This window comes from Odocoileus virginianus, chromosome 27 (assembly GCF_023699985.2).
Source record: "Odocoileus virginianus isolate 20LAN1187 ecotype Illinois chromosome 27, Ovbor_1.2, whole genome shotgun sequence".
In the NCBI taxonomy this organism is placed as follows: Eukaryota; Metazoa; Chordata; class Mammalia; order Artiodactyla; family Cervidae; genus Odocoileus; species Odocoileus virginianus.
This window is the reverse complement of record NC_069700.1, coordinates 11,955,143-11,963,849: the sequence shown is the minus strand read 5'-3', so window position 1 is coordinate 11,963,849 and position 8,707 is coordinate 11,955,143. Positions and strand designations below refer to the sequence as shown.

The 8,707-nt window shown below is 46.5% G+C and overlaps 1 protein-coding gene across 1 annotated transcript; it reads right to left on the bottom strand.

The window, feature by feature from the left end:
* Positions 1–4,565: 4,565 nt before the first annotated feature.
* ID4 (inhibitor of DNA binding 4) lies at positions 4,566–7,620 on the bottom strand. Its single transcript, XM_020875833.2, has 3 exons — positions 7,086–7,620; positions 6,653–6,711; positions 4,566–6,078 (listed from the first exon to the last, which is right to left on the bottom strand). The coding sequence occupies exons 1-2, from the start codon at positions 7,533–7,535 to the stop codon at positions 6,667–6,669; spliced, it is 495 nt and encodes a 164-aa protein (XP_020731492.2). The 5' UTR covers positions 7,536–7,620; the 3' UTR covers positions 4,566–6,078; positions 6,653–6,666.
* Between the last annotated feature and the right edge of the window lie 1,087 nt (positions 7,621–8,707).

Genomic DNA, 8,707 nt, shown 5'->3' with positions numbered 1-8,707 from the left:
GAAATGCGAATTGAAAGATCCTTCCATCCAGGTCACAGGGGCAGGAAGAGGACCTTGCTTAGCCCTGGGATCTGTTTCTATCTTATGGTGCAGCTCCAAGGAGGAAGCCAAGTGCCCTGTGTGACTGTGGGGATTTGAAGGAAGCACGTGGATTGCTAAGCTCATCCTGCAATAGCAGCAACTTTTAGGAACAGAACTGGCTGGCTCCCTGATCTTGGACTTCCCAGCCTTCAGACCAGGGAGAAATAGACGTTTGTTGTTTAAGTACCATCCAGTCAATGGTACTTTCTTATATGGCAGCCCAAATTGACCAAGGCAATAGGAAATCCAGAAAGAGGGACAAGTTTGTAGAAACCTTCAATGGTGTTTCAACCCTACTGCACTTCAGTGGCAGAGAGGACCAGGAGGCAGTTAGATACTCTGGTCTCAAGTTCAGCTGTCAATCAGTGTAGATGAAGCAGCAAAGGAATAACTGAGAGCCTGGGAAGACAGATCTTCTGTTAATGGGCTTCCCTGGCAGCTCAGATGGTAAAGAATCTGCCTGCAATGCAGGAGGCCAGGGGTTGGATCCCTGGGTTGGAGGGATCCCCTGGAGAAGGACACGGCAACCCACTCCAGTATTCTTGCCTGGAGAATCCCATGGACAGAGGAGCCTGGCTATAGTCTGTAGTTTTGCATAGAATTGGACACAACTGAGTGACTATAACTTTAATTCAGTGCAATGAATACTACACAGGCCCTGGTAAAGCACCGTAGGACATGCAAGGAGGAGTCACATGTAGCCTAATGTTTTAAGGAGCCTGTGTGTGTGTGCGCGCTCCATTGTGTTTGACTCTTTGCCATCCCTTGGACTGTAGTTCCTCTGTCCATGGAATTTTTCTAGGCCAGAATACTGGAGCAACTTTGCATTTCCTACTTCAGGGGATCTTCCTGACCCAGGGATCCAACCAGTGTCTCTTGTGTCTTCTGTGTTGGCAGGCAGATTCTTTACCTCTGAGCCACCACAGAAGCCCTTTAAGGAGTCTACTTCGTTTATGGCCTCGAACACAGGTTTAACATGTGCAAACGCATTTCGAAGATTTATTGCTGAAGTAAGGTGTAAAATGATGTCTACAAATTTAGGTCTCTTTCTCTGGCTTTCTCTGAGGTTTTCCATATAAGTCAGTCCCCCCTTTTTTCTTTCTTTTTTTTCTTCAGATTTCTTAAGAGATTAAGCCAAATTCTAGGAGGTGATAAACATGAGAATTGATTTACTTGCTCTTTATTTTCTGTCATATTTTATGCTGAAACATAACATGACTAACTCACAGCAGTCCAAACAATGAAGGGTACATCTTTATGGAAATCGCCAGTCTTAGGAATTAAAGTGGAGAGAGAATGGAGGAAAGTTAAAACTATTTACTTGTTTTTTAGAGTTAAACTTCTTTTTCAAACCTATTTTTCTGTATGTTGGTTAACTATTTTTAGATAAACACACATACACACGCAGTTACAGTCTCTCAGTTGACTGCTAAAGCTTATGAAATGGGCAGTAGATATTTTAAAAAATGCTTAAAATATTTAAGAAAATACTTAAGAAACATTCTAAAATACATGAATTTGCACGAAGAACAACTGTAGGACTGCAGTACCTTCTTTTGGAAATTAAACATTGGAATAAAAGATGAAGTTTTAGAATTTGAATTTAATATGCATGCTGAAAGTGCTAATATGCACTTTTTTATCATCATGAATTGAGAAACAGTCATTTAAAGCAAATAATGGTATCTTGTTTCAACAGGAATTTGCATATTTTGCCAATATCTTGGTAATATTTTAGGAAATCTCTTTCTAAAGTATGAGATTTCCTATTGGAAAAACATTCAGATTCAGTGAATTCATATGGAAAATTTGTCTTCGGTCTCTTTAAATATTTTAAGTTTAATTTCTTTTCAATCACATTTAGCCAGTGGAATACAGGTAACATATTTTGTTCTTCTTCCCTGAGAAACTGATGTTTACTCTTTTAAGGACTCAAAGGGGCTTTTCAAAATTAACTTCAATTTTTATGGCCCCTGTTTCATATCCCTTGTGTGACTATTTATTGTGGAGACTTATGAATGACGGAGCCAATTTCAGCAGCTGACTACCGAATTTCTTTGCTTGAGTGAGTATAAAAAAACTTTGGCAATGTGTTCAGACCCGAGTTTAGCTCCTAAGCAAAACTTTTTATAACAGCCAGGATATAAATCATCATGAAGGAGGCACCTGAACACAGAAACACACTTTTAAAAAATTCATCGAAAATTTGAAAAGCGCTTTCAATTAAGTTTCTACAACTGCAGTTCATCTCTCTGGAACAAATAAGTTCCCTTTTGTAAGAGTTTTATCTTTTCAAGTATCTATTGTATCATTGCTCAAGGTAGAACTCTAAGTAAAATTACAATTTTAAAACCTTTTGGGCAATGGTTCTAATTAATATAATTAATATTTTAGCAAAATGTCATGGGTTGTAATTGAAAGAAACCATCTGGGTCTGAAGAGTACCTACTGAGGGCAACCCTATTAAGATTAATTCTGAGGTGAGTAAATTAATTTCCTGGACTTGCAAAGCAGCAAGGGGAAGCTCTTCCCTCTTCAGAAACCTGGAGGGGTTGGTCCTTGGCCCAGTAGAGACCCAAGGGCTATCTGGACTGATTAACATATATATAATTAAAGTGCATCAGCTAGAAAGACAGAGCCAGTTTTATTTGGTTCTGCACTACTGTGAAATAATTTCTGTCAACATTATTGTGTGTGTGTGTGTGTGTGTGTGTGTGTGTGTGTGTGTCAGAGAGAGGTCTAGTTTCCCTGAGTATCATTCTGTTGCCTTTTTCGAATTCTTGCTCCCTCTCCTAGCAGATACCAAAGAGTAGACAAGATTTCTCTAGCATTCAAACAATTTCCTTTCTGTTCAGATCACCATTTTCAAGCCACATTTTTCATCACCTGGTAGGAAACACTGTAAATAATTGAGGTGATCCATCAAGAGACCCATTCTTGATAATGAAAAATTGCATAACTCAGTAGAAGTCAATTAAAAACCACAAACTTCAGAACCCTTTGCTCAGTGAAGATTTATTATTATAGAAGGCATTTAATACAATAGACTATGGGGTGAGATTTTTTAAAAGTTATAAAAATTCAGTTAAAGTTTGACAATAGACAAGATTTACACAATGTCAAAGTGTATTAGTTCTTTGAAATGAAAGAGTTTTATTTTTTTCCTTCAACACGAAATGTCTTGAGATGTTCAGGATTTTAAAACCACAATGAGAAACAACATCTACCATGAGATTTTTTTTCCCTTTGTAGGTGTAAACGATTCTTACTCTTTGGTTGTGCCTATACGTTAAAGGCAGACAAACTAAATGAGAGAAGTCAGAATATTTTTCTGTTAAACCAAATATCTGAATCATTAGAACTACATAGATTAATGACAAATGTTTTTGTTATGTGGTTACTTGGTTAGGACACAGCCAACATTAAATAGAATGTACTATCTTATACGTCTGCATATAAATTTAGTGAACAGTGATTTTGCTTCTTTAGAGACATTCAGTGCTGTGTGAGTGGCTGAGGGGAAAATGTCAAGTCTCTCAAATGTAACATCCATAATACTTTTCCTTTTTAGTGGTTCGTCATGCCCCAAACATAAAATTAATTAAGGAGCAAGCCTTATCTTCAAAAATCAAAAATATTCATTTTGAGATGTGCAATCTCCCAGCATAAGTTTAAGCTCTGCTTAAAAACTTAGGTAGGATATGGTAGTTAGGGCTGACAAATGCCTAACTCCAACCAACAGAGCACATGTGACTTGCTTCCTACTGAAATTAAGCTGCCAAAAAGGAGGGATTGTCTCCTTTCTTAATAACAAAGAATGCAATCCTTAGAATTCTTCAGACTTGGAATTCCAGCAGTGTTCTTGCGTTTTCCTCGATGTGTGACAAGAATGAATATCAAAAATAAAAATAAACCTCATCTAAACAAGTAGTCCTTTGATTTTGTAAGTCTCAACATCAAATACATCAAATTCTAAAAATACCTAAGACCAGTGAAATGTCAGAGCTGAGGGGGTAACATGATAGAGATAGGGGACAGATTTTTAAAAACCTTTACATTTTTTGGAATCTATTAGCATTAACTTTATTCATTTCTGTTGAGATATTGCCATTTCAACTGACTACTAGAGGCCATATTTCATATTCATATAAATATTTGACTTTGACCTCACAAAAAGTCCCTTGGGTTTGTAATACTTTTATTCTTGTATAAGCTGAAACAAATCCTTTCCTTTTAAAAATCAAACAGACCACGTTACACACACAGTTGACTAACTATTTACAAAGCACCCAATTAAATCCTACTTAATTCTCTCTCACTCTAAAAATTCCATCTAACTGGTGTGTAGAGCACTGATCACATTAGATGCACAATGTTCACGAGCCCTGACAGTCCTATCTAACCCAGAAAATACTACCTTCCTTCAAGAGAAAAGAAAAGTCTTAAAAATAAGTGTTAAGGTTTTGAAGAAATGAGACCAGAAATCACGGTACAAGACAGATAAGTCTACTTTAATATTCACATGTAAAAGTTACACATCACAAGAGATTGGACAGTAGTTTAGCGGTTAACTAACATAGCTATAGTGAAAATCATTTTTATAAAAAAATAATCTAGATGCGGTCATCAGAATTTTTGGTCTACTTAAGTTAATGTTTGAAGATCGACTTTTATCCCTGCTTGAAGGATTTGCCATTATGCCTTTTACGTTTTTTTTTTTCTCCCACTGTTGCCTATTAATATTCTTTGGAGGAAGGAAAGCAGAAAGTGTTCATTGCCAAGAGTTTGTCCTTTGGTAGCAAGCAGAGAACATTTTTCATTTCTATGATTTAAATAATCTGTACAGACATGAAACTCAGTGACATTAAGCTTTAGTGTAAAATGAAGAATGATAAGCATTTTTCCACTTTGATAAAACAGTAGATTTCATAAACTCATCAGGATCCAAGCATTCCCCCATCCCGTAAGCAAAATCATTCCGAATCCATCTTGACCTCGGTTAAAAAAGGAAAAACAAACACTTACTCTTTATATATTATACTATCAAACCCTGTACTTAAAAACTGATAAAGCGTATACATGTAGACTTCAAATACAAAGATTTCGATCTAGGTTAAAGAAAACACATTTGAATGGACTCAGAACAAGTTTATTTTGTGATTAAACATCTCATGCAGTCATGCAGGATCACTAGCTGTAACTGTTACTTCCGAGTCTACAGGACACCAGGCAAAACAAAAACAAATTAAGAGCCAGACCAAACAGAAAAGACATTCAAGATTATCAAGAGCTCTTCAACTGAGCTGAAAAATAATTTTCCAAAAGAAATATTCCCACAGATTAAAAAAAAAACACACACATAATATTTACAAAAAATATTTAATTAAAAATATCTTATAATTACAGTAGTCTATTAAAGCATATACTTTCTCACACTTATAGAGCATCTCTATATATACATGGTATGAAATGTCACTCAGTTATCTATACAATATGTAACATTCTTGCAGGGAACACAAAGTTCCCTGCCCCCGTATAAACATCTATTTTAAACAATAGATGTCAAAAAAAAAAATATATCTACAATGTTCTGGTTTATTAGTAAAGCTTCGAAACAAAAATTGAGCTCCTTGGTAACAAGGTCGGTTTCTAACAGTCGGATTTACTCTTGACTCTTTTATCAGTCCTGTCACACTTAAGCTTAAAAGTTTAACTGCACCTCCAAAAAACACAGAAATGTACAATTCACAGCGGTTATAAATGGGACAAAAGAGAATACGTATGTAGAATGTTTATGAACGTGCAAAAAAAAAAAAATTAACAAAGATGAAAAGTTTTCTTTTTCTTCCCTCTCTCTTGGAATGACGACTGAAACGTTTCTAGGATTTGCTGATCTTTTTTGTTAAGTTTCCTTCCTCCGGGTGGTTTTTTTTCTACCTCCCGCTCTCTCCCCCTCCCTCTCTAGGGCTCCTGGCTCGGGCTCAGGCGGCCGCACACCTGTGGAAGAGGAATGAATAGAGGGGGTGTGTGAACCTTCCCGCTGCAGACTAACTGGCGCCACCGACCAAACTCAAGACACGCTTGATCAACAACCCAAAACAAACCACCGGGGCAGACTACACCCGCAGTCCGCCGCCCGGCCCGGCGCCGAGCAGGCCGTCGAGAGGCCCCGGGAAGCCCGCGCAGGGGACCCACTCCGGGGACCCTGCCTGCGCGTCCTCTTTCGTGGGTGTCAGACTGCACGGGGAGGGGCGGGGGGGGGGGAACATCGGACCCCACGCCCACGAGGGTACCCTCCCTTCGGCGGGGAGACCGGCCGATCACTGGGGGCGGCGGGGACACGAGCTGATCCGTCCCCCAGTTCTCGGAGCTACTAAGTACGGGTTCACTTACTAACTGGGTGGCAGAGTGAGAGAGGTAGGGGTGTCCGCCTCCTTGGGAATCTGCTCTCAGAAATGCTGGGGCGGGGGTGGGGGAATGGCAAAGAACACCACGGTGCCTGACACCGGAAGGCCCCGGGGACGGGGTGTCTCCGGTGACCGGCCACCCGAGAAGGGAAACGCGCGCTCACCTGGGACGCGCGGCTCAGCGGCAGAGAATGCTGTCGCCCTGCTTGTTCACCGCGCCGGCCTGGAACAGCAACCGACACCGAGGGAGAGGTTAGCGGGCGCCCCCACCGCGCTCCTCCGGGTCTTCCCCATCGGTTCCCGAACCCAGGCTGGCCCGCCGACGCACGCCGCCACCCCAGCCTGCAGCCCCGGGGGGAGACGCCCCTTCCCCGGGGGGCACCGGCTGGACTTGACAGCCCAGGAGGCGCCCAGCCCCTGGTCCCCGCCCCGCGCGTCCACCCAGCCGGCCCCCCCAAGCTCGCGCACCCAGCCCGCCGGCGGCGGCCCCCGAGAGGAGCGGCAGGACGGAACTGTCACTCTCCGCCGCCCCTGCCCCGGGGAAAAGGAGCGCCCGCGTGCCTCCACCCGGCCGTCGCCCGCCCCGGGGCCTCTCACCGGGTCGGTGTTGAGCGCGGTGAGCGGGGTCCGTGGTGGCGCGGCCGGGCAGGTCCCGGCCGGGAGGTGCGGCGGCGCGGGCGGCGGCGGCTGCCTCAGGAGAGCCGGGTGCGTCTCCAGCGCCAGCTGCAGATCCAGGATGTAGTCGATAACGTGCTGCAGGAGCTCCACTTTGCTGACTTTCTTGTTGGGCGGGATGGTGGGCACCAGCCTTCGCAGGCGGCTGTAGCAGTCGTTCATATCGCACTGCAGGCACAGCGCCGGCTCGTCGGCCGCCGCCTCGGCCGCCTTGCAGCGCGCGGCCGCCGCCGCCGCCGCCGCAGCCGCCGAGCCGCCCAGGCTGTGGCCGTGCTCGGCCAGGCAGCGCAGCGCCAGCTCGCCGCCGCCACCGCCGCCGCAGCCCGACGGCGCCTTGCGGCCCGAGGGGCGCACCGGGCTCACTGCCTTCATCGCGCGCGCCCTGCGCCCTGCGCGAGCGGACCCGCTTGGGCGAGCGAGCGAGGCAGGCAAGCTCCGGCCCCCTCCCCTCGTCCGGGGCCGGCTCCGCTCCCCTCTCCTTCGCTCCCCGCGCGCCCTCTCTGCGCTCGGGGCACCGGAAAGCTCCGGGCGATCGCGCGCCCAACAATTGACCGGAGGATCACTCTGGGTCTGGCTCAGCGGGCGACACTCGGCCGGGACCAAAAGGCAAGGAAAAAAAACAAAAATAAAAAACACCGGGAAGAAAGCAGCCCACCGGTCGCCCGAGTCACTCCCTTCCGACCGACTACAACCGGCCCGCCGCCGCGGCCGCGCTCCCCCTGGCCCGAGGTGTCCCCCGCTCCTATCTGAGACTCACAACCGCACCTCCTCTCCGCTCCGGCCCGGCCCGCCGCGCAGCGGTATTTATAAGCCGCGCGCCCCGGGGGCGGGGCCAGCGCGCCGGCCGGGTCGCCGCGCGAGCGACAGCGGAGTCCGGGCTGGGCTCCGGGGTGGGGGCTGGTGCGCGGAGGGAGGCGGCGAGGGCGGGGGCTCCGGGCGATGCCGGGGGGCGGGAGCCGGGCAACCCGAGCGGAGGGGTGGGCGGGGGGTCGGGAGTGCCCAGCCAATCAGGCGGACGGTGCCACCTCAGGGAATGAAGCTCGGGCCAATGGGAAGGGCACTCCATTCCGTCAACGCCGTGGGTGGGGGCTCTGAGAACCGAGAGCTGGGTGGGAGTCGGGCCAGGCTGGTGTGTGCCCTAGGGAGGCGAAAGAGAGGGAGAAGTTAATTGCGAAGAGCTGCGGGAATGTGCGGCTGGGATTCATTCTCCTCCCCGGCTTAGGCGGTGGAGGGAGCGCCCGGGCCCTGCTCGAGGCTCTCCTGCCACTGCTAACAGCCTGGCGCCCGAGGACCGTCCACCACCCATCCCTCCATCCCTGGATTCCAGCGCCTTAAGAAGGACGCTGTTCTAGAAGGCACGTTCGTTCTCCTGTTTCCCCACTCCCGTTTCTTTCTTCGGCTTTTCCCAACTGCCGAAACCGTAATGATGGAATGGAATGCGTAGCCTTTCCGTGCCGGTTTTTAAAACGTTAAAGCTTGGGAGTGGGGGGTGGGGAGGGGGAAATGGAAAAGAAGGCCGAATGCACATTTTTGGTGAAGGGACA